Source organism: Dacryopinax primogenitus (assembly GCF_000292625.1).
Source record: "Dacryopinax primogenitus strain DJM-731 SS1 chromosome Unknown DACRYscaffold_3, whole genome shotgun sequence".
NCBI lineage: Eukaryota > Fungi > Basidiomycota > Dacrymycetes > Dacrymycetales > Dacrymycetaceae > Dacryopinax > Dacryopinax primogenitus.
Genome location: NW_024467200.1, coordinates 1,524,325 through 1,547,536, shown reverse-complemented (window position 1 = coordinate 1,547,536; position 23,212 = coordinate 1,524,325). Strand labels below are relative to the sequence as shown.

At 53.4% G+C, this 23,212-nt stretch overlaps 6 protein-coding genes across 6 annotated transcripts; 2 read left to right on the top strand and 4 right to left on the bottom strand.

Moving 5' to 3' along the window:
* Positions 1-216: 216 nt before the first annotated feature.
* DACRYDRAFT_20625 (uncharacterized protein) lies at positions 217-5,926 on the bottom strand. The gene is made up of 7 exons (XM_040772009.1): positions 5,846-5,926; positions 4,248-5,789; positions 4,077-4,190; positions 3,221-4,027; positions 1,095-3,169; positions 839-1,040; positions 217-783 (listed from the first exon to the last, which is right to left on the bottom strand). Exons 2-7 carry the CDS (start codon positions 5,565-5,567, stop codon positions 460-462), a joined length of 4,842 nt encoding a protein of 1,613 aa, XP_040631973.1. The 5' UTR covers positions 5,568-5,789; positions 5,846-5,926; the 3' UTR covers positions 217-459.
* Positions 5,927-6,866: 940 nt separating this feature from the next.
* DACRYDRAFT_14152 (uncharacterized protein) lies at positions 6,867-10,596 on the top strand (the record flags this gene model as incomplete). Its single annotated transcript, XM_040771018.1, has 2 exons — positions 6,867-7,935; positions 8,045-10,596. The coding sequence occupies 2 exons, from the start codon at positions 6,867-6,869 to the stop codon at positions 10,594-10,596; spliced, it is 3,621 nt and encodes a 1,206-aa protein (XP_040631972.1).
* Positions 10,597-11,585: 989 nt separating this feature from the next.
* Positions 11,586-13,276, bottom strand: DACRYDRAFT_20624 (PH-domain-containing protein). Its single transcript, XM_040772008.1, has 3 exons — positions 12,786-13,276; positions 12,069-12,734; positions 11,586-12,017 (listed from the first exon to the last, which is right to left on the bottom strand). Exons 1-3 carry the CDS (start codon positions 13,218-13,220, stop codon positions 11,730-11,732), a joined length of 1,389 nt encoding a protein of 462 aa, XP_040631971.1. The 5' UTR covers positions 13,221-13,276; the 3' UTR covers positions 11,586-11,729.
* A 775-nt stretch (positions 13,277-14,051) lies between these two features.
* On the bottom strand, positions 14,052-15,617 carry DACRYDRAFT_20623 (ycaC protein). Its single transcript, XM_040772007.1, has 4 exons — positions 15,218-15,617; positions 14,949-15,168; positions 14,504-14,901; positions 14,052-14,453 (listed from the first exon to the last, which is right to left on the bottom strand). The coding sequence occupies exons 2-4, from the start codon at positions 14,998-15,000 to the stop codon at positions 14,208-14,210; spliced, it is 696 nt and encodes a 231-aa protein (XP_040631970.1). The 5' UTR covers positions 15,001-15,168; positions 15,218-15,617; the 3' UTR covers positions 14,052-14,207.
* Positions 15,618-17,368: 1,751 nt separating this feature from the next.
* DACRYDRAFT_76124 (Rho GTPase activation protein) lies at positions 17,369-19,116 on the top strand (the record flags this gene model as incomplete). Its single annotated transcript, XM_040776184.1, has 4 exons — positions 17,369-17,538; positions 17,585-17,829; positions 17,877-18,029; positions 18,078-19,116. 4 exons carry the CDS (start codon positions 17,369-17,371, stop codon positions 18,785-18,787), a joined length of 1,278 nt encoding a protein of 425 aa, XP_040631969.1. The 3' UTR covers positions 18,788-19,116.
* Positions 19,117-22,422: 3,306 nt separating this feature from the next.
* On the bottom strand, positions 22,423-22,944 carry DACRYDRAFT_48060 (uncharacterized protein; the record flags this gene model as incomplete). The annotated part of the gene is made up of 1 exon (XM_040774802.1): positions 22,423-22,944. The coding sequence occupies one exon, from the start codon at positions 22,942-22,944 to the stop codon at positions 22,423-22,425; it is 522 nt and encodes a 173-aa protein (XP_040631968.1).
* Positions 22,945-23,212: the final 268 nt, after the last annotated feature.

Below are 23,212 nucleotides of genomic sequence, written 5' to 3'. Positions count from 1 at the left end.
GTGGCCGGGCTGAGTACTTGCCAGCTGAGGGATTTGCCGGTTTTCAGAGATGGGAGGGACGGTGGGATGACCCGCCGGGAATGTGGAGGGGAGGAGATAAGCTAGCAATATTATCGGACATGTTTTATCAGATTGCTAACAAGAAGCGAGCTGGAACCTGGACATTCATTCCAGCGTGAGCAGGAACAGCGGGTTTACGGGCATTCTTCACATGTTTTTTCTCAACTAAGGAAGATGACATGATAGTACGAGTGGAGAGAAACACATGGGATAACGACTGTTCTACTTCGCCAAGCTAACAAGAACAGAGAGCGAAAAACATCACAGATACCCCAGATGAATACAATACAGAAGCAGGGGAAAATATCACTGAGGGTATGGTCCAGATATATCTTGACAGGTATGCCGACTTCGTTCAACTTCAAACAGGCACAATCATGATTCAACCGCCGGCCACCGTCATATCACGGCAGCGCTTGACGCAGCTACGATGGGTGTTTTCCCCTTATACCGCTCCCACCACCGTTCTGTTGTGGTCTCGGCTAGCATGCTCGCACTTGGGATCTTGTCTTCACCATCCAACTTCATGTTCCACAGAGCGGAAACATGATCCAGAAGCATCTTCTCTCCTCTATGATACCATTCAACGATTTCGTCCCACTCCTCTTCGGACGGCCATCTTCGCTCGAGAATTATCGTCTTGTCCTCCCATAGTTTTGCAGCATTTATCTTAATCTTGTTCAGCCCTTCACCAACAGAATTTGAAAGATCGATCGCCTCCGCCTGGGTTCAATACTCATTAGGACTTCATCCCTTACACTGTGCGTAGGGACCTCACCGATGGGTGTCGCCAGAGTGATATGCCGAACTTGTGGTCGGTGCTGTCATTGAGCATCCCATACAAGCCAGTTGGCGGGAAGGAGCAGGGAATGCCCACGACGTCCATCGGTTTATCTGCTTCTGCCTGCTGAAGGAAATGTTCGCGTAGTTGCTCTGCATTGTAGACCCCAAGCTGAATAATAAGGTGCGGTGCAGTGGGACTAGACCAAAACGTAGAGCATAAGTACAAGACACATAACGGGCGATTTACGTACTCGAATGCGTCAAATCGTTGGGCCCACCTACGTGTTGCCTCCGTCTCTTCCTTGGTGAGGAAAAAAGACCAATTCCATTCAATACGCCCTGGTTCAGGCGGTCCACTATCCCACTCAAAGCAGTGCCATCTTTCAGACTGCTGCTCAGGCAGAGGGAAATTGGGGAACCGTCCATGCTCAGTGGCAAGCTTCAGAGTTTTGTTCTCCATAATTGCGACGCAGTCCTTGCAGCGGTCGTCCTCAGTTCGTTCAGTATGTACTCCACTCTCTACGAAAGGGGTCAAGGAGCTGTGAACAGAATTGTCCAGTGGCGGTGTGTCCGGGGGCTCCGACACCGGCATGGTCCTGGCAGCTACCGCCAGCTCCACCTCCTCCTGCTCGTTTTCTGAGTCAGAAGCATTGTGAAGTCCGTCTGGTTCCACAGTGGACGCGTCTTCAAGGTCTTCCATGTCTTCAAATTCAGAGGGAACTGGGGTGAATGGGGAGAGTTCGCGAGGTTCAAGGTTGGATGGATAATGTTTGTCAAGCTGCATGTCCTCGGCCGACTGTTCTTCGGATACTGAATACACCGGCCCCTTGGGTTCTTCACTTGAAGATTGGGCACTATCCTGCTTCAGAGGACCCCAAGGTGACACAACTGAAGCTGCCTTTTCAGATACCTTTAGCTGTTGTCCGGTTTCGATGTGACTTGTCGTGGCCTGCCCAATTTCGGTGAAAGAAGCTTGTTGCATGAAGACGGGTCTTTCCATTGTTTGAAGGCGTTCCATTGCTACCTCATTATCTCCCGTTCCGATCTCTTCAAGTCTGTCCGTGGGATTTGGCGAGGCCAACTTTCCTGATTTCACGGCCGACAGGATGGCAGGATCTTGTCCACCAACATGGTCCTGAGCAGTGCGGAAAACGACATGTACACTTTTGCTATCTCCGTGACGAGTTTCACCCAGGTGAAACTTCCCAGCTTTGATAGACTTTCGAGATATACTGCCCAAGTACTGCTCAATCTCAGCCGCCGACTTACCGGGAGCTTGAGCCGAAATGAAAGCACGCAGCGCGGGAAGTTCAGGTTCGTTCCAGATAGACCACTGTTGCTCTTCGACTGAATGTGTGGTAGCGGGAGTTAGAGATGGCCTTTCTCTCTCTCGATTATCTGTCGAAGGGGTAGACGATTTCCCACTTTCTTCAGAGGATCGCACGATAGCTTGAGGGCCAATTGTGAGACCAAGAAGGTTAGACTGGCTGTTAGGTGCATCTGGACTGGATTCTGCATGGAAAGCCACCTCTGTATCTGATTTGCGTTTTTTCTTTGGACGAGGTGACGTGATCGGACCATCGGATGCCTCTGGCTTGATCCCCGAGCCGTCTTCATCCATTTCCAGCTTGATCTTTAGCGGGCTTGGCGTTGTCAGATCGATTAGTACGAGTTTCTGTCGTTCTTTTTGCTTTCGTGCTTCCACTCTTTTCCTCCGTTCTTCTCTGATCCGCCTTGCATCTGCTTCAGTCAGAATGGGAGAGCGTGGAGTTTCGGGACTTTGAGACGGAGGAACGGTGAGCGGAGGCTTAAGGGGAAATTGTGTTTGAGACGGGGAGCGGCTTGGAGCAGCCATCACGGAAGGAATGGAGGCGCCAGGGGGAACCTCGGATCCTGGGGGTTGGTTGCTACCAGAGACGGCACGGTGCTCAACAGGTCTCTGGGCATCAACGTGAGTGCCACGAAGGTGCAGCACATTCCCTCCTGCAGAAGGCCTTGCACCGCCTTCCGTGTTTACAACAGGCTGAAAGACACTCGGGGGAAAGGGTGGTTCAGGTGACTCCGGCCAACCCGAAGGATCTGTGAGCGGAACTGCCGTCTCTGTAGGTGTACCTGCTTCCCCACTTGCGCGACGGTGTGCCTCCTTCAGCTGCTGTAGCTTCTCAAATTGATCTTGCGTTATTTGAATCTGCGAAGGTAGTTGTCCCTGAGCAGCGACGGCAGCCTGGACGGCTTGCTGATGAGTGGACATGACAGCAATGACTCTCTGAGCCTCGGTCTGCGGGATTTGCTGGTGCGAGACTTGTGTCCTAGGTGCAGCACGAGTCTTCTCAACTATGAGTGGGTTTTTCACAGACATGCGCTCAATGTTACTCACCACTGCAGGCCTTCCAGACTGCTGTCCCCGCCCTGCAGGAACCGTACCAGTCGCTATCGATGGGGTCATTTGCGCCAGTGGCACGTTAGGTGACTGAATGTACTTGTTTTGCGGTATTCTGATAGAGCTCGGAGGGGTAGCACTATGACTGCCCAGTGATGCGGGTGACTGGGCTGCCGGAGATCCGCGTGCTGACAAGGGCAGGGATGATCGTGCACTTGGGGTTGCTTGTATCTGCGTCTGTACCGAGAGAGGACCAGGCAGATGTCCCTGCTGGAGCGTATTCTGTACATCCTGCTGGAAATAGAGTCTTTGCTGCTGTCTCATCTGCGCTTGGTGGAGCTGCTGCTGAGCCTGTACTTGTCCCATCAAATACCGTTCTTCTTCCTCCTTCGTCACGCGCGCTATACAGTCCAGGTATGGGCCACAAGAGACGGAAAGCGGCATTGGCTGACTGATGCCCCAATTGGCGGCCGCATTTTGGTTGGCGAAGACGAAGGTGCTGCGCCCGCTTTCGCGAAGGATGAGCGCGGCGCGCTGCGGGCCACCGTCGAATCGACTATTCACCTCATGCCATGCAGAAGTAAGATCATTATACCGTCGCCAGAGCTCAACGCGAAGTGGGGAGGGGAAATAGGTAGCAGCAGGCGCCTGTTCGTTTGCAGGTGTCGAGGTGTTGAGGAATGCTGCTGCGTACTTGGAGAGAGACTCCATGAGTGTGCCAATGCCTGGGAGGAGCTGGTTGACAAATTGAAACGATTGGGAGGTGCTTTGGAGTCTGAAATAAGTGGCTGCACGCATCGCTTGCTACACTGACCTGTCAATCAAACACGTACAAAACACGGGAAATACGCACCTCGGCGAGGACAACAGCCCAGGGTATACTCTGGAAATACCAGCCCAGGCTATTGGAAAAGAATCTTAAAATCTGGTTCAGGGCCATGAGCGCGAACTGGGGCTCATAAAGTTGCTACAAAGTAGGAGGTGAGCGCAGGAGAAGCGCGAGAAATGAAACGGAGAGACGCACACTATATAGGTTTGTGAACGTCACCTCGTTCTTGGCAAAGGCGGGATCCAAGGGGAATGACATAAACCTCTTGTTCACGCCTGGGATCTGTACTACGGTGAAACCTGTTGCCTGCCCTTGGGCTTGGGCTTGGGCTTGGACTCGAGCATGGACTTCTGCCAGTGAAACCGTCTGAAATTGTGCTTGTGCTTGTGCTTCGGCATCCAGAGCTCCCCAAGCAGTGGGATGTGCTTGTGGAGTGACCATCGACTCCGGAGACCAGGGAAGGTCACTATCCTGCGCGGTGACGATCGGAGGCGGTCTTGTCCTAGCGGGGTTGGGGCGTCCCCGGGGTCGAGTAGCGGAAAGGGAGGATTCGCCGGCTGGGGTACGCGTCGAAGCTGATTTGCGCCGGGTGGAGGATGGCTTGCTTGGCCCGGCGGAGGATTGAGGTTGAGGTCGAGACTGAGGTCGCGGTCGCGGTCGCTGTTGCGATTGGACTTGAGGGGAAAGAGTAGGTAGAGAGTGGGCTGAGGGCGGGATCTGACCTGCTAGTGCTGGTCGGTGCGTGTTCAATGACGAGGGTAAGAGTTGTGCTTGGGTGAAAGGTGGGGGTAGTTGTTGACCTTGGGCGTGGGGTTGGGGTTGGGATTGTGCTGGCGGGGTGGGGTACGCTGAGGATTGGAGATCTGGTAATTCGGGCCATGCACCGGCGGAAGGAGGGACAGTCGGTACAGATGGGCTAATACTTCCCTCACCGGTGGGAGACGACGACGAAGCAGGTGTTGGGATCCTAGGGGTCAGGTTCGTCACCAAAGGGTTAACGAAGGGCATATATGCTATATTTTCAGCAGGTTGGAGTATTGGTGGCGAGGGCGTTGACGGGCGGAGCGCATATAGTGACCCTTGATGGGGTGGAAGTTGAATGCTATTTGGCGGGGAATTGCGCAACGCGTGAGATGTTGGGTTGGGATTGGGGGTTGACTGGGTGTTGGATCTGACTGGCGAGGTTCGAGGGTTGGGGTCGACTGCTTGAGTAGGTGAGGGTGCCATGGTCTGAACTCGGAATACGGGCATAGAAGAGGCAGGCGGTGGGTATAGGGTCTGTGGAGTCGTAGATGAGCCGGCGCCCAGGCTGATAGTTTGTTGCCCTCCAATGTCCTCCGTTCCTGCGATCCTTCCTCCATCCCCTGCTCCTCCGGTTCTCTCAGCCTCATCCCCGATCCCCCCAGGGAGTGACCTCATCAGCGGGGGCATCAAGTTCCCGCTCTCCACCTGTTCCTTCTTCATCTTCAGCTCCCTTAAGAGAACGGCCAAACTCGAAGGAGGTGGACGTGACATCTGCGTTGAGGGTAGCGCGACAGTTGGTGAAGGGAAGGGACGGAAGGTTTAGGATGAATGGCGGTCAATATGGAGAGATGTTGCCCTCGGGGAAGCCGGCCCGGAAGGCAGAAGAGGAAATGTCGTCTGGCTTTCGACTGATCGTGTCGACCGTCCCAGAGCAGAAGAGGACAACCCTGCAGACGGTTCCAGACGTCGCCTTGAAAGTGTCAGAAGCCAGAGCTGACGAAGCTGGTCAGCATACAACGAGCGCCGGTGACAAGGATCAATCAACAAACCCTGTCGTGACCAAGAAAGGCAAGTATATGCTATCAACCAGTTGATAGCTCGCTGTCAGGAGGTACACCCAGGCGGTCTGCACTGGTTGGACCTCGCTGTCCAGCAGCACAATCGCTAGGCGGCAGACACCCTCGTTGGGTAACACTGCCACACAACACTTTTCATGTTCCATCGCGTTTCCGCCTCGTGTCATCCGCAAAGGCTTTTGTTCCACGGGACGCGGACACATGGGTCCATGAAAGAGAAAAGAGACTTAATGGAATCAAAGTTTATTGCCCCGGTGTGGGTTGCAGGGGATGGAATCAAACGGGCCCAAATGAAATCAAAAGGACCCAAAAGGAAGACAAAATCCCACGAATAGATGTTCGAGAAATTCCGAGGGCCTAAGCATTTGCCTCCGGATATTAATATTGTGGGAACAGTAACTCCGTGGAGGGGCACCGGAGATGGATGTTCTCCGCGACACAGCCTCCGGGAGAATAGAGGGATGCCAGGGTCCACGGAAGCGACGTCATGATCCCGTGCTTCTCTCTTCTCTTCTTCATTGGCTACTCTGACAACACGGGACTGCACACTGGGTCGACAATAGACGAGGAATAATGAATGCTGTGGAGCTGATTGTGGTCATGATCCACCATATAGGGCGGGAGTACAGCATTCGATAGTGGGGCTAATGGACTCTGCGTGCCTGGACCTGGGATTCTCTCTTGCTTTGGACCGTACCTTCAACCCGCCGTAACGGACAGTACGACCGCTTATTAGACCATACGATCTGGATTGAAACTGGTTGTGTGATTGATACCGTAGTGAGCACACTTTTTTTGGGCCGTACGAAAACTCTGAGCGAATTACGTGCAGCGCCTATTTCTGACAGCGGAGATAAGCGCCCGTTTCCCACGGTCACACCCGCGACAGTCAACACCCGAATTCCGCAGGCCTAGCATCAAGCACTCACCTCTCCCACGACCACATACGACTCCATTCCTGTCACATAGACTTTGCAATCCATTCATAACATAGATGACACGGTCAACGAAGCAACGACACTCACGATCTTCGTGGCGCTTCTTCTGCATACTCCAAGCGCTATTCGCCCTCCCCACCTTAGGGTACACCCCGCTCCCTCGTTGGGCTCACGCCTCCCTCCTGACGCCTTCTGCTTTATACATCCAAGGCGGTCTCCTCTCTCCCAATACCACTATCAACGCATACAACGACAGTACTGCTCCCCTCACGTCTTCACTCCTCACACTCCCGCTGGATAGGGCGTTCGATCTCACCGACCCACCATGGTTCGAGCCAGAGCTGGAAGAGCAAGGACCGGTGGTGGCATGGCACACCCTTACTGCTATGAAAGCGGGAAGCACACAAGAGGGTCAGGCGGTGCTGTTTGGAGGTGCGTCGACTGAGCTGGGGGACGATAACGCGACTACCTGGATGTTCGCCTACCCTTCTTCCTCAACCTCCGCAACCTCCGCAACCTCCGCAACCTCCAGTACTTCCTTCTCTCTCCCGAGCAATTTCAACTTTACCCCCGACCCGGGCTGGCCAGATTCAGGCCGACGTTTTGGACACGCCGCCGCCTCCTCCGTGGGCTCGGTATACATCATTGGCGGTCAGAACACCTCCGGCGATGCTTGGCTCACCGGACTGCGATTCTCACTCCCTACCTCACCGGAGGAGAGCATCCACTTCCAAGAGTTCCCTACCCCCTTCCCAGGGCAGTTTGGCGGACGCCTCCTACCGCTCGACCCGGGGGCATCGACCTTCCTTTATCTCCCTGCACCACCTCTAGCTCTGGGCACTCTATGGGTGCTGAACGCGACCAACCCCGAGCCAGAATGGATCGAAGTTCCCGTAAGTGGGGCACTGAGCGGCTCTGGCTCCGGATCCGGCTCGGGTTCGTCAAAGCGACAAACCAGTATCCCCAGCCCGAGACAACAAGCTGCCGCCATCCTGACCCCTGGAGGACAGCTCCTGGTACATGGTGGTCGTACCCCTTCTGGAGCGGTACTAGCCGATGGGTGGGTGGTTGACCTCACACAACCTTCCTGGACTTGGGAGAACAAACCTGCATTGGGGGTGTTAGGTGGGAGGAGAGACCATTCGGCCGTACCAGTGGGGAATGATGGGGCCATGTTCCTTTTCGGTGCTTTTCCTCCCGCCTGGGATCTGGAATTGGAACTAATAAATGGCAGGATACGGGACTGATGGGCCGGTGAGCGTACAGCCGATGCTGTACAACCTCACCACGGACTCGTTCGAGTCGGCTTACAACCCTCCTTCCAGTCTGCCCCCCACCAATCCCCATAGTAGTTCCATCCTCACGACACCTGTGACGACCACTATCACTACCGTTGTGGAGACCACCTCCGCTGGACACGCGCTGACGGAGACCGTCACAGTTCCTACGACTTTCCAACCGTGGAGCTTCACCGTGACCGTTCTCGGAGGGACAACGACCACTTTGCCTATAATCACACCTGAAGGGGGTAGCACGCTCACTTTCCTCCCTGGCCGGCCTACGACCTACCTAAACGGTGGCCACATCTATACACTCCTTCCTAGCGCGTCTTTTCCTACTGCTGAAATCCCTTCCGGGGCGAGCACCGTGACGTCCACATACGACCCCTCGTCTCCTTTCACCAGTCTCTCAACGCAAACGAGTTCCACTGCCTTCCCCACAAGCACCTCCGCCGCCGCAGGGTCAACAGCCCGCACCCTATCAACAAGCAGCAAAGCCCTGCTCGGCTCCTTCCTAGGTGTCTTCGGCCTGATCCTCCTCGCCCTCCTCCTCATCCTTTGTATAAGAAGACATCGCACGTCGCCAGCACGCAGTGGGAGTAACGGGAGCGCGAGGTGGACTGGAGAGGGTGCGGCAAGCCTTCTGAGGTCTGATGGGGCAGGAGACGCTGGTTCAGGGGTTGGACAAAGGGGTGCTGGCTCAGTCACTGAGATGGACGATCGACCCAATCATAACGGGACAGGGATATGGAACGGGCTATTAGCTATCCTGCTTATCCCTGGGCTGGCGAGGAAAGACACAACCCCTAAAGAACACTCGCGCAGGAGCAAAACCCGGTTCGACATACTTGCCTCGGAGGACTTGCCTTCCCGTCATCCGTCTAACGGGACGCGCGGAACGAGGGAGTCTGGCTTACCAAGGCGACCGTCGCAGCGGTCTTATGACAGCACTACAGGAAGTATGCTCCCTGCTGTGCTTGCTGCAGGGATGGCAGCGGCAAATAGGAGTGTGCAGGGCGCACGGAGTGCGTGGGGCCATGGGTCAGACGCTAGCAGTACCCGTTCTCCAGAGTGGTGGGAGAAGGATCCGTTCGACGAAGGACTGGCATTCGTCGACCATGATGGCACACCTTCCCGCTCCGATCCTCTCGCTGCCGAAGACACTCCGCCTTCATCTCGATTGCCATATGTCCCGCCTGGCGCTGCTCGGCCAGTGATGCCCTCTCCAACACCGAGCTTCAACACCCTGGCCAGCTACAGTAGGAGAAGCGCTTATGCCGACCCATGGGCGAGCGATAGCGCGATTGAGCACCGGCCGATGGGTTTCAGCGAAGAGGTGGGACTAGGATATACGTTTATGGGAGGTCTACGTCATGCGAGACAGGGGACTTCTAGTCCTTGGAGATCCGGAGAGCTCTCCACTCCTCCGCAGGCAAGCTCGTCCAGGTTTCCCAACATCGGACTCCCAGGCAACATCACCGAAAGTGGTGAAAACGCCCAAGCTGTCCTTTCATCTCCTGTCAGCTCGGAGAAACCGCGATCTAGCCTAGAGCAAGCATCCAGCGAGGATCAAGAATTCAGTCAGCAGGCAAGTGTGGGACATGGTGCACACGCCCGACATATTGAGCCCTCCCCGCTTCAGTCACCCAGCCAGCCGCAATTCTGGCATAATCAAACCAGGGCTAGTCCACAATCAGGCTCTAGCGCTGGCTGGACCAAGAACAGTGGAGCGTCGAATGACGACATCCGAAAGTCAATAGATATTCTTCGTCCGCCGATGCCTTTCCATGAGTCGAGTGGAAGTGGCTCGAGATCCTCAGGTTCGAGAACCCAGAATGCTCAGCGTGCAACCCCAGTCCTTCCACCCATCAACACTGGTGGAAGCTCTCTGGGACGCGTAGACTCATGGTGGAACAAAATTCGCGCTTCATCCTCCCAGCTTATGTCGCCTATCCGTTCCCCTATATCCTCGCCGCCAGTCGCTCGGCGACCTATAATACCAATTGACTTTAGAGATCCAAAGCCGCCTCCAACACCCTTCTTAGGCACGATTACAGAATCCGCCCCTTCATCGGTTGATCACACAGCAGCTCGGTTACGACAAGTACGCCATTGGTCGGGCCTGGCTTCTACCACTTCGCTTCATTCAGCTGCAACCGCGGAAAGTGCGGTTCTTGATCAGATTGCACGGACTGGGGGGGTGGACGTTGTGCGGCGTGGGCAGGGAAGTGCGTCCGATCTCACGCTACGGTGTAATACCAGAGATGGGGTGTCTCCATCCACCGGTCTATCCCCGTCCACTGGGATTTCCAGTTCCGCTTCTTCTGCTGGACCACGATTGCTACCGTCTCCACCTCCTCGTGAAGAAAATTCGGTGCGACGGTCACCCACAACAGCACCACCAGTCAGCCAAAGGCAATCCCGTGCGAAATACGGGTTGGCAAGGAGTGCAAGCCTGTTCATCGCAAACCCGGATGGTCTATCTGAGGGCATCGATGCCCTCTAATCACCTGTTTTTGAAGGACATCGGAGAGCATGAGCTCCATTCAAGCTCCGACTGGCATCTTTATACCTTCCCCATCATTCCCCTGTGCTGTATCCAGTGTTTCCTTGGACAAACTTCTTCGAACTGCATTTCTAGAGAGCATAACAGAACACGTCGATTCATGACTGGAATAAATGCAATTCAAGGGCCAGCATATGTAGGCCCGCGTGATTTGGTCCTCAAAGAAAAAAAACCAGCTATCATTGAAAGATCACCCGGTCGGCGTTGTCCTTCGTCAATAATGCCAAGCAAGTTTTTTCTCAGATACGCCACACATATCCCACCTTAGCAGATGAATTATCGGTTATTCGCAATCACACCATATCCGATATATCAGGGAAGCACACTGGGTAATTTCGTATTTCAATGAACAACATGAAACAAGCCGCAGTGCTTCTGTAATGTGTTTTCATATCAACAACCACGACATGAACCAGGCGTCAATCATGATGATACCTACTTCCTCAACCCAGCATCCCACCTGTGTCATTCTCTTGGTGTTCATCCAAATATTCTCCACCCACTGATCCTCGGCTGCCTCTTGAGAGTCAACGTTGGGCGTAATTGACGAACGAAGGAGTAGAACTGTACAGTTGTGGCTGCCCTATGATCAGGGTGACACAACCGTTTGTTTCGTGTATCCTCGCCTGGCTTCCTCTCATAGATGATTATTTCCTGTTAGCCCAGTTCTTTCAGAAAATACAGTGGATTAATGTCATCATGAAGGCTCCAAACAAGCCGTGACTTCCTTGGTCATACCCTTCTCAGGGTGCGAGGTCACCTTGGTCACTTTCCACGCATTCGGGCTTTGGGACACGTATCATGACCAGTAGCAACGTCAGGGCGAATAGAGTCTACGAAGACCAGGTAAACATATTATCGTCTTTCACCAATTAAGAGAAGGTATCGAAGAAGTGCAGTTGATACGGATACACGACAAAGAAAAAGACAGTTCCATCATTCCAACAACGCTCACGATATGGTACCCAACACAGAAGGGGGAGTATAGTCGAGACACAGAAGGGTTTTGCGGTCGTTGCGAGTTGCATGAGCGAGACACGGAAAGCCGCGAAAAGTCAGAGACGATGAGCATCTTACACCCCACCAGCGCCGCGCGTCCTTTCAATCAGAGCCCGCAGCGCACTGAGCCACTTGATCTCCTCGTCCTCGCTCGGCGCACATAGAATATATGCGCGCTCAGGAGTGATGACTTTGAAGATGTGTGCCTCCTCGGGGCCGAGACCGGAAGTGTCGATGATGCTTTTCTCCGGTGGGGAGTGGGGCAGGTGGGGTAGGTGATGGTGTGATTTCGGATCGGGCGGGGCGTACTCGACCGCGTGAAGAATTTGGGAGATTGGTATAGAACGGTGAGATCTGGTATCCTGCGAAAGGTATCAGCTACCCAACATGACTTTGAGGGAAGTAAAACGTACCATATGACTCTTCCCATACTCTAAGCCCGATTCCTTGAGCACAAACCAACGCTTTCTCCACTGCTTCCTCTTCCCCATCTTGGTCATGTATCCTTGGAGGATGGGCTTGTTTGGGTCTCGCTTCGTAGACACACTCCGAAGCATCCCTGTGCTCGGAGCAGAGGCGGGAGTCGGTGCGACAGGCGAGGGTGGCACAGTGGGCAATGAAGTAGCCATAGCCGTTGAGCTGGATCGAGACCGTCCGGGTGGAGACTGTGGTGAGCGGTGCTCGTCTGAGTCCGAGCTGGTTCCTAATATGGGCGACGTATGCTTTGTGCTAAGGGAAATACGAGGCGGCAGCGGTGCGCTCAACTGATTCGTCACGGAGGCTGGGCTTGCAACGTTCATTGCACTTTCAAGCTCTTCGGCTTCCTCCTCTTTGGCATCTCGAGCGATCTCGCGCAAGGCGGCCACCCAGTCTTGCGCTTCACGCTCCGTTTCCGCACGGAGATAGTAGGTGCGTGAAGCGGTGATAAGCGCGAATGCGTGTCCATACTTCTTGAGCGTCACCGGCTGGACGGCGGAGATACTAGATGTGGGGATCAACTGCAGCAAACGATACTCGGCATCGGACTTGTAGTATGCTAGCTTGGCGCCACGCAGCACAAACCATCGCTTTTGCCATGCCTGAAGAAGGAATGAGCATATATGCGCTATCATAGAATAGTAACACGATACCTTGCGTCGCTCGCCCTTCTTGAGCAGATAACCAGCCTTTATGACTTGTTCATCTCGAAGTCCGCCCTCATCCACCTCTCCCTCGCTCGCTTCGACCTCCTCATCCTCATCTGACTCACTCCCGTCCTGTGTCGCCCTCTCTTCGATAACACCCAGAGTGCTCCCACCTTCACTGAAGCTTGGGATGGTATGATGAGCTGCTGTGGGGGAATGCATGGCGCTTGTGTCCGAGTCGGATTCGCTGCTGAACGCGCTGGGGTAGACGGGGGCGCCAGTGCTTATAGCGCTAAGGGCGCGCACGGTACGCTTAGACGGAGTACGGCTCGGAACCGGCATGGGTCCCGGAGCGGTCATCGAGAGCTTGCGGTGGACCTCCTGAGGAGATGGAGGAGCGGCCGCTGATACAGCATGAGAGGACGCTGTTTGGGTAGACATAGTGGTGGGTAGTGAAAATCGTTACGGTCGTGATCGTCGTCGAAGATGGATGGTTGATGTATGCGCGTTGACAGATGTATGCGCCAAGCGAATGAAGGGTACGAAAGCGTTGGCCCTAAAAAGGTGGGGAATGCGTCCGTCTCCGTGGGCGACGTCCAGCGCGTGGAGATGCGAACACCTGATGTACACCCGTTTGGTCCAATCGGCTAGTGTGGGTATTTGTTAATCGTTCAACTTTTCCTTGTTGGCGTTTGCCCCGTTAGTCGGTGGGGGCGTGGTTGGCAGTTGGACGTATAATGGGGTGGATGCGAGAGGAGGGGGGCGTTCAGAAGGGGACTATGGACGACCAAGCCAAAGGGTCCGTCTCACCCGGTTGGAATGCGACGACGACAAGAGAACCAGCTCCAGCGTGACCAAAGACTTCCGCCAGGGGCTTCTTATTCCAAATGAACAATACCGACGCTGCCGGCGGCTGGCTGGACAATAGTCGTGTGGAGCCTGATCAGATGGACGACGACGAGCCCGACGGGGTCGTGTGCCTGCGTGGGTGACATATGCGGACGGTGAGGCCCTTGGTGACGCAAGGCGATGCTGACACGTCCGACTGAATGCCTAGCGGCGTTACGTCGTCAACAGCCCATCATCTGGGCATCATCCCTACTTTTCTTTGTCTTCATTCCGTGATGTGCTATGTTCTCTTTCACTGTCTATCGATGCTCCACGGGACAGTGTGAGAATTGAGGACATCACCCTTAGGGAAATTCGCCCGATGGAGAAGTGCCGATCATGAACTGGATGATCTGCAATCTTCGCAAGTGTTTGGGCAGCATCAGGATGATGTGACAGCTCCCGGTTATGGCATATGACATCGATTACCTCAACGTCCTGATAAACACTGACTACAACGGGAAATTCTTCATTAATGGGAATTCGGGCTGTGCCCGAGCCTTCCTCGACAGCGTGTTGAACACTGCCTGTAGCATCGACCTAGGACGAGGTGATGTTCGCCGCAAAGTCGTGGCTCCTTGAAAGCATGTCGATCTCCGTCCAGTACTGGGTGAAAAACTGGGTCCAATAGGCCGCGCCTGGGTACGTGCGCCAGTCGCGCAAGAGCTCGAAAGTGACGGCGAACAAGGAGAGCACCTGGATGTTGGGTGCCTGGCGCATGCGGTCGTATGCTAGCTCGGCGGTCATAGTGTCAAACGTGCCGGATGCGTCGCGGACGACAAAGACCTGCATCATATCAGCACACCGCAGGACATATGCCTGAATTGAGCACTCGCATCGTATCCCTCCTGAGCAAGAGACAGTGCCAAGAAAGCGACACACACGTCGGTAGTGATGCCCGCAACGATCAGCTGCGTCTTCTTCGTCGCTTGGACCGCGTTTCTGAAATCTTTATTATCCCAGGCATTCACCTGCCCAGGCCTCTGGATAAACGTCGCATTCGGGTGATCCTCCAAAATCTGCCTGGGCAGCGGCCCGTTCAGCCCAGTCTGGGCCGAACTGGAGAGGATGGTAGTGAGGTTGAATAAGTTACCGAGCTTCGATAAGGCGAAGACGTTGTTCCGGAACTGGATGCGTTCGATGTCGTGCACGAGCTGGAAGAGGCCGGACTGGTGGTCCACTAGCAGCAGAGCGGCGGTGTCTTTGTCAAGCCGGTTGTAGGTGAAGCCTGAATCTGGGTTAGTGGCCCTTTGACATATGGAGGACGTTGCTCACCTGAAGCACCAGCAAAGAAGGCGAGAAGAGCGACTGCGAAGCTAAGCAAGTGGAGCATGGCTTTGAGGTGGAATGGCTTGCACTGTCAGGTATCAGTGTGGTCAAGATTGCCTTTGCCGCTGAAGCTCCAGAACCCCGTCTGGTTGAATATTTATACCTCATCGGATCGACATTCGCCCAGTGCGAAGTTTGATGGTAGGAGACCTAGTTAGGCTAATGGAACCTTGGTAGGCGCTTCAGAAGATATTTGTTTTGATGCAGCGTTAACCAACTTTCCCGACGTAGGACATATGTCGCAACGAACCAGGAGCATCGCGGTCAAAATTAATTGCGCGCCTAGAGTTCAGGTGACCGAATAGGTCAAAAGAGTAAGCAAGGTGAGGCACAAGCCCCTTGTGGGAACGCTATGCACCACCGGAGAAACTCGAAGCAAACAAATGTACCGGGAAGACTCGACGGGCACAGTGAGAAGCCTTGGGCCTATTCAAAACAGGCCGAGACGTCCATTCGGCTACCCTGGCCAGCGCTCGAGTGGGAATGGCGATCCACAGAGAATCTGCATTCCGTTCATGCTGGGTAGATTGAATATGCACGTCAGAGAGACAGGGGTTTGCCCAAGCGTTCCATCCGAAGAGTTGAGAAGGCGGGTTTGGATTGCGCGCTTCCTTAGATTAGGTAAGCAGATTTGTTCCCAACATACCAGTAGGCTTTGGGAAGATCAGATCGACTTGGACAAGAGATGAGAGAACCGGCTCACGCAGAATTGAGTGAATGTGGAAGATCCGGAGAAAAGAGCCGCGAAGATACGCGCGTGTTTACTGGGTCGGAGAAAGACTGTTCCCACGACCATACCAGAGCAGGATGGACCTAGTAAAGCCATCAATATTGTGTGCTTTCACGTGAAAATACATTGTTGGGTTTTGCTGGCTTGTTCGATGACTTCCTCCTTCCAGCCTCGTATACGGAGATAGCTTAATAAGCAACCCTATGTGCAGTTGGGCTATAGAAGACGCGAGAGTAACCATTGGTACGTTCATCAGACAGAGAACTGAGCACAACAAACATCCTGCGGTGCAAAGCGCACCGTCCGTCAAACGCTCTCCCGAAGTCCGTATCCAGTCGTCAAGTACCCCAACCAGCAGGAAGACATGGAGCCGATCGGAGCAGGAAGACAATGACGAGCCTTTCTCCTCGGAATCCTCTGTTTCGCGCGTTTCCGCGGAGATGCAGGGGAACGGTAAGGACACGGTCACTGACTTGGAGCACCGATCGGCAGTTGATTGATTGGCGGTTCAAGGATGTCTAACAGACGGCCTGGAGCGATGTTTCAGTGAGAGAACAGTTGAGAGATGACAGAGGACAGGGAAGGGGATGAGAGAGAGTCAAGGTGCACAAACAAAGTTGTCGACGTCCGTGTTGGCCGGCGAACCCCAAAAAAGTGAGTGACCAGGGAAAAGGGACGATCGAGGCGAAAAGCGGGAGCAATGGCGGTGGAGCACACAGGGGGACGGGATCAATGGGCGTAATATGGACCGAATGTGCGCGTCTCCGGGGAGTCACTCCACGCAAGAGGGAAGACGAAAAGGAGAGAGAACGGGAAATGCTGAGGGGAAGGGCAGTGAGCTCCGCAATGCACAGCCCAAAATCTATAACATTTATTGGTTTATACACTAGTTAGTTAACGTTGTTGTACATGTCACAGCTTGAACCGTGTCATCTTGAACTTATATTTGAGCCTGAGACGGTGGGAAGAAAGAAACGCTTCGTAGTGAGGGCCCACCCGACACACGCGCGCCGTCTTTGACCCCTCACCAGTACTAGCACTTGCACTCCTCGTCGACACCAATCCTCTACTCATCGGCTCGTCGTCCACAGCGTCGCCTCTACAACGGCGGCAGCGATAGCTACGGCACTGCACTGCGCTTAGACACTGCCTCTCAAGCGCGGCTGAAGAACTGCATAGTCGGTTCTGATAGACCCCGCACTCAGTCACTGTCAACCACCCTTCTCCAATCGTCCTTAACTGCAAGTGCAACCCAGGCAACCCACGTCTGCCCAACCTGTTTCTTTCCCGTATTACCCTCCGTCAACCGGACGGTCCTCCTCCTCCTCGTCGAGGAAACCGAACTTCCATCCTGGCTGCTTCTCGACCTTCTCCCGCTCCCGCACACGCGGCGGGCAACGGACCACCACCTCCACCCCCAAGGCTTAGGGTTACTCTCCCCCCGCCTGCGTCGTCAAGAGATGACAGGCCGCTAGCGAAGAGAATGCAGAGTATGGGCTCTGATGCTAGTGGGAATGGGGAAGGGGCGCCGCCGAGCAAGGCAGGACTCAAGACTTGGTGGAAGCAGTTCACCATCTTGCAGCGCGTGAAACGAGAGGCACAACAACAACAGCAGCAGCAACAACAACAACAACAGCAACAGATGACGCAAACGAAACCTGGAGATCCCAACGCCGCACCTCAGACACTGGGAAAGGTCTTCGGCGTCCCGCTCCGAGAGAGCCTCAAGTACGCCAGTGTGCAAATCAGCACAGTGGACCAGAATGGAGAGCTTTACGTATGGGGCTACGTCCCTGTTGTCGTGGCCAAATGGTGTGTTCTCTTCTTTTCTCAAAAAACAAATGCTTACTCCTGCCAGCGGCCTCTACCTGAAAGAAAACGCAACCGAAGTCCCCGGCACATTCCGCGTCTCTGGCTCTGCAAAGCGTATGCGTGATCTCCAGTCGACATTCGAAAAACCTCCCAAGTACGGCAAGAGCCTCGATTGGAAAAAGGAGAATTATACCACGCATGACGTTGCTAGCGTCTTTAGGCGGTACTTAACCCAGATGCCAGAGCCTGTGATTCCTCATCAACTGTATCATCAATTCAGGGATACGATGGGTGCGTCCCCTGTGCATTCTTCTTCTAATATGTTGACAAAGAAACAGCGAAGAAACCGTTCGATAGAGATCAGGCAATCAAGACCTACCAGAGGCTAATACGCAGCATGCCCCGCGCAAATCAGTACTTGCTGCTGTATGTGCTCGACTTGCTCAGCGTCTTTGCGCGGAAGAGCGATGTGAACCTTATGCCTGCGTCGAGTGCGTGCTGTCTATGCTGTGGAAGTCGGAGACTGACTATATGCACAGACTTGGCTCTTATCTTCCGGCCGGGACTTATCTCACACCCTTCGCACGAGCTCACCCCAGAAGAACACCAGCTCTCCCTGAAAGTCCTCGAGTTCCTCATCGCACAACAAGACTACTTTATGATGGACCTGTCTCCCCCTCCCATCCCTCCTACGCCTTCGGCCGAGTCCCCACAACCGCCGTTTCCGACCGCCCCACCTCTCACACCCGCATCGCTCCCTTCGACCGGGTCGCAGACAGGTCAAGTCTCAGACGAGTCAAGCGACATCTACATGGTCCCTTCTTCTTCCGACTCAGACCCACCATCCGGAGGTTGGAAATTGATAAACAGAAGGGGAAAGGAGGTGCATAGGAGGCGGACGACAGACGCTAGGAGTGGGACTGGGAAACGTGCTGCAGGGACAGGCGCTGGCGCGGGAAAGGGAAAGGGAAAGGAGAGGCTTGAGGTGGTGACGGACGAGCCTGAGGCTTCTGGAGCTGCAGCGTCGGGAGGGGCCACGGGGGTGAAGAGATCTCGCACACTACCGTCGAGGAAGGAAGAGCCAGCGCCTGTTGTGGAGCGATCCCAGAGGAGAGACAGAGGAGCAGAGAGGGAAAGAGAGAGGGAGCATAAGAACGTTCTCAGTAAACGGCAGAAACGGCTTTCCCAGCAACCGAGTGCTACCACTCGAGTAGACTTGGGAAGGAGGGCAGTCGAGGCGCCAACATAGCCCTCCTTAACTTCTCTTCCTGTTAAGCTTTCACAGCTTTTCGGCGAGCTTTCCCCTTTGTTGTTGTTGATAGTTGGATGGTGATAGTACCGCTGTGTGATAGTCGACATGCTCATGATCTCTTATTTCCTCCCTGTTGTTTTCTTCGAACTGTTTCTTCTGATCCTCTATATTCCCCTCTATATTTCTGTTTGTGGATCGGGCAAGATTAGGATATGTAATCACCCTACCGATATGTACTGCTATCATCTTCTACCTCTGCACTTTTCTGTGTCTGTCCTATTCCGTCCACACACGGGTCATGTCGTTGATCATGAACAATAAATGTTATTCTGCTGCTGGATGGATGTTAAGGCAAGGTTGGTCTGACAGGGAAAAGAGAGGAAGGACACAGCTCAAAGAATGCTTTCCGAGGCGACCGTACCGGTTGATGACATGCCTGACGGTGGAGTTGTATTTAGCCAGGCATGGGCCCCGCCACGTATCTCGCTGTTGGAGGACGTACCACGTAGGGAGAAGGCTATGGTTGATTAGGGGCGGAACAGAACCTGTCGAGGGGGGGTGTCGGCAAAACCGGCCCTAAACAATGCCAAGGCTATACGCTCGTTCCGTTCTTATCGCATGCAACAGGTAACCAATATTGTAACTGGTTTCAGTGTACAATATAATGGACATCAGACAATGAGGTAACGATATTATACATAACGCAAGGTGACGTAAGTGTAAAACCGTAGTTGCTTTTTTTCAGATGAAGAGGAGCGGATAGCCACACCTGACGAACCTGTGTGCGGTGCGAGCTTGCGGAGTTGGTCCCTCTTTTGCAGACAGTCATTCTTTTGTTTCTGCCTCATCTTCCATCTGCACTTTCCCCTTGTCATCTGATGCGATGCTTCCTGGTTCGACGGCTAAAACATTCGTCAAGCGTGCTCTTCCTGTCGGTAATCTACGTGCCCTTAAACGTCTGATGTGAGCAGGCTGCAACAGAAATGTGCCATCTGGATGCGCCCACGAATGCCCCGAGGTTACTGTTCATTTTCTGATGGTTGGATGTGGGTGCTGGTTTGAGCTGGCAGCATGCGCATCGTGCTTCTGATACCAGGCACCCACTTACTGAACTCAATACACGCTCCTCAAGGGAGGCTATCTTCTTCTGCTCTATCGTTGGTAGCTCTGCCATCTGCACAGGGAATATCATCTTCAGGTAACTGTGCTGCTTTGTTCTTCTTCTGAATTCTATGGATGGAACTGCTTTCCATGCCAGGCGCTGGATTGTCACTTCGTCGTGGGCTTCTGGGATGATATGCAGCCCTTTGGTGGCGCCATACACATGCATGAATTGCATAGCCGAACACCACCGGCGACTGTAACACTGCACCAGCAACTCTGATAGGAGCTCCGGATCTCTTCAAGCTGCGATAATCCTTTCCCGGAAGTGTTACATTGTCATTTTTTAAACCCGTCAAGAGATCCGAGGATGTCAGAATACATCGTATCTCCGCTTCAGTCGATCCCTGACCAAACGCTGTTTCAATTGCTGCCTGTCTCGGTCACGAATCGGTCCTGAATTGGTTCCCCACATCGAAAATTCAGACGTGTGCTATGGCATCCCAGTCATAAGGTTCCCGTGCGAGAGATACCCCAGCCAGGACGCCCTTGGAATACGCATCGTGACTTGTCTCGACACCGTCGTCGTTTCGCTTTCATTTGTGGCGCTCCTTTGTGCTCTCCAACTCGGCCTATCATGGACTACGTAACGGTTCTCTCTCAAGCTCGAGCGACTCAGTATACAATGGCGGCCAGCGCTGTGAGGGAACCTTTCCCATTCATAATTATTATTGACTTATGAACTCTCTAGGCCATTGCACTGTATGATACTGTGCTAACCACCCCCCGAGAAGTCCGATTACTTCAACCGGCGTCGGGCAACCATACCCTAACTACTATGTCAGTAGATCGAGCTCATATGGCGCTCCGGATCGTCTTTTGTCAAGTGGTTCTATATGATGAATCGCTATGGACTCATAGTGCTTGTTATACCCCAGATCATTGGTATGTAAGAGTTACGTGTTATCGTACGGCCTCATTGTACAATTTCGGTTGCAGTACAAGGTGGATTCTCGGGGCCGCTTTCAAATCAGGTGGGTCACCATACCAATGACTTGTTGTAGTCAGAACTGATGCTGTCTCAAGTCGTAGGGGCTTCAACAGCCAAGTTATGTGACTGATGGCTTAAATATTCTTGCTCAGCTGCTACACCTATTGGGTAACAACCACAGCATGTCTCTTGGTCGTCATCCCTGTCTTTGGATCAGGCAAGTATATGTATCTATTCCAACCATCCTACTGAGCTGAAGTGAAATCTTCAGCCCTCATCTTATTCCCGGTATATGCTCTGTACAAGCCCCAAACACATGTCAAAATTCTACTTGCTCTTCTCTGGGTGATCTCTTGGATCCCGACGCTGGGTATCGTCATTATTTCCTTCCTGACCTCAAAATGGCACGGTAAGTGATTCATTTCACTTCCCGACGGTAGTTCAAGAACCACCATTAGATCCAAGTGACTACCCCTATGTCTCGGTTCCCGGAATCTGCAGTGTTGGGACCAAACCATCGTACTTCTGGGTTGAATTCATTGGTCTAGTAAGTACTCACGCTTATTCAACCGAACGTCCAAAGTTCAGGGATGTTCTACAATGCAGGTTTCCTTCCAATCCACCGTTTGTGCCATCCAAGCGTACGAGGCGTATCGAAGCCATCAAAGCCAGGCGATTCTCGTAGGATCTCGCGTCCCCAGTCTCATTGCCTATTTGTTTCGAGATGGTCTCCTGTATAACCTGGTGCGCCGTGATGAAAAAGAGACCCGTTCATATCTTACTGATAGATGTCCCAGTTTATTCTTTGTATGTGTATTTTTAACAGGAAGTATGAATACTGGAGGCTGAATTGTGTTGGAGTGGGTCAAATCATGAACATGCCTCTTTTCAGTCTTCTACCCGTATGCGTGTCACTTGTCTGAAACACAGCAGCTAACCATAATTTTCCCTTCTTAGACCCCTCTCTTTCTCATTGCATACTCGTAAGAGCTCCTATGCCATATATACCAGTCCTGCTAAAACAATTCAGGCCTACTTGGGCGATCACCTCACTTCTTATCTCAAGGTAATGATCATCATTGTTTGGTACGTCGAGCGCATTGATACGAAGTCCGACAGGATGTATCTCAGCCTTCGGGATGTAACCACTGCTCATGAGTGGACCGTGGCGACTGGTCTTACGCCATCCGCACGCTTTGCGTCGCGGTCGGTCCATTTGCTGGACGAAGAAATGACGTCGACGATCCATGCCGCGTGCGAACTTTGATCGAGTTGACAAGGTGTCCAGGGACGACGCAGTGTTCTACACAGCATGATTTTGCTGAAATTGTGCATTACTGTGCATATATTTAGGTTACGGTAACTCAAGTCAACATACACAGGACAGAATCCGTCCGTATGGTGTTATTGTGAGGTACTGAACCAATTTCCCAGCGCAATCCCACATGCCAGTCTAGGAGAAAAGACAGGCCCATGTGTCATTTTGCATGTGGATGAGATTTGAAAATGGACCTGGGGACGAAAAGCGCTCCTAGCCCGCCTAATCCAACCACTTTTCATCCTTGCTCACCAATTGCGGATCCATACCACCGTCCGGCATCTCTGTGGAGTATACTCTGACCCTAAGCCCGTCTGGGTCTTCGCACACGACAAGTTCCCCAACGAGGCCTCTGAGGGTGCCAGAGTTCGGCACGGAGTGTTGTGTCAACCATTCGCTCCAGGCTGTGATGGCGGTGGAAGAAGGTGCGGATAGAGTGAGGATATCGACATGGTTTTCCCCCAGGAGGGGGGCAGTTTCCGGGGCTAGCCGGAGCTCTAGCAAGATGTCCTCGTGTGTGATGGGGATCTTGTGTTCGGCAGGATGGGCAGCATTGGCAGAGAGCCGCAAGATGTGCGCGTACAGTTTGCCGGAGGGGTCGTAGTGGTCGTATGCCGGGATGTGGGTGAAGCCCAAGATTTGGGTGTAGAAGACTAGAGAGTGGGAGAGAGAGGAGACAGGTAGTTTGATATGGTGAAGCCCAGAGAGGGGTGGAATAGGGCTGGCAACAGCGGGAGTGGACATTGTGATGTCCGTTGTTCGAGGGTCAAATGCTTTGATTGTAGATAGGCAGGAAGGGGATGCAGCAGGTTATATACTGCCAGAGAGTATGAATTGTCACATAAAGCACGGGGTTTACATGCCGAGTTTCGCGTCACCATTTGGTCCAAAGCCGATATGAGCAGAAAAGACAACAGAAGGAAGCAGAGGGGAGACCTTCACCACGGATGATATGAGGTCAGCAAGCGATGTCAGCACCAGCGCCAGACGGCGTTGCAATTCGCAACTAGCC

Excerpts from the sequence above, each read along its gene's own strand:
- DACRYDRAFT_20623 (XM_040772007.1), bottom strand. The coding sequence starts at position 15,000 with ATGCTCCACTTGCTTAGCTTCGCAGTCGCTCTTCTCGCCTTCTTTGCT. Across the intron at positions 14,902-14,948 it reads TCTCGCCTTCTTTGCTGGTG|ATTCAGGCTTCACCTACAAC; the intron begins CTTCAGGTGAGC and ends CCACTAACCCAG. Across the intron at positions 14,454-14,503 it reads TTGCTCAGGAGGGATACGAT|GTCTTTGTCGTCCGCGACGC; the intron begins GCGAGTGCTCAA and ends GATATGATGCAG.
- DACRYDRAFT_20625 (XM_040772009.1), bottom strand. The coding sequence starts at position 5,567 with ATGTCACGTCCACCTCCTTCGAGTTTGGCCGTTCTCTTAAGGGAGCTG. Across the intron at positions 4,028-4,076 it reads GGGCTGTTGTCCTCGCCGAG|CAAGCGATGCGTGCAGCCAC; the intron begins GTGCGTATTTCC and ends AGGTCAGTGTAG. Across the intron at positions 784-838 it reads CACTCTGGCGACACCCATCG|GCGGAGGCGATCGATCTTTC; the intron begins GTGAGGTCCCTA and ends TATTGAACCCAG.
- DACRYDRAFT_20624 (XM_040772008.1), bottom strand. The coding sequence starts at position 13,220 with ATGTCTACCCAAACAGCGTCCTCTCATGCTGTATCAGCGGCCGCTCCT. Across the intron at positions 12,735-12,785 it reads AGAAGGGCGAGCGACGCAAG|GCATGGCAAAAGCGATGGTT; the intron begins GTATCGTGTTAC and ends TTCCTTCTTCAG. Across the intron at positions 12,018-12,068 it reads AGTATGGGAAGAGTCATATG|GATACCAGATCTCACCGTTC; the intron begins GTACGTTTTACT and ends TACCTTTCGCAG.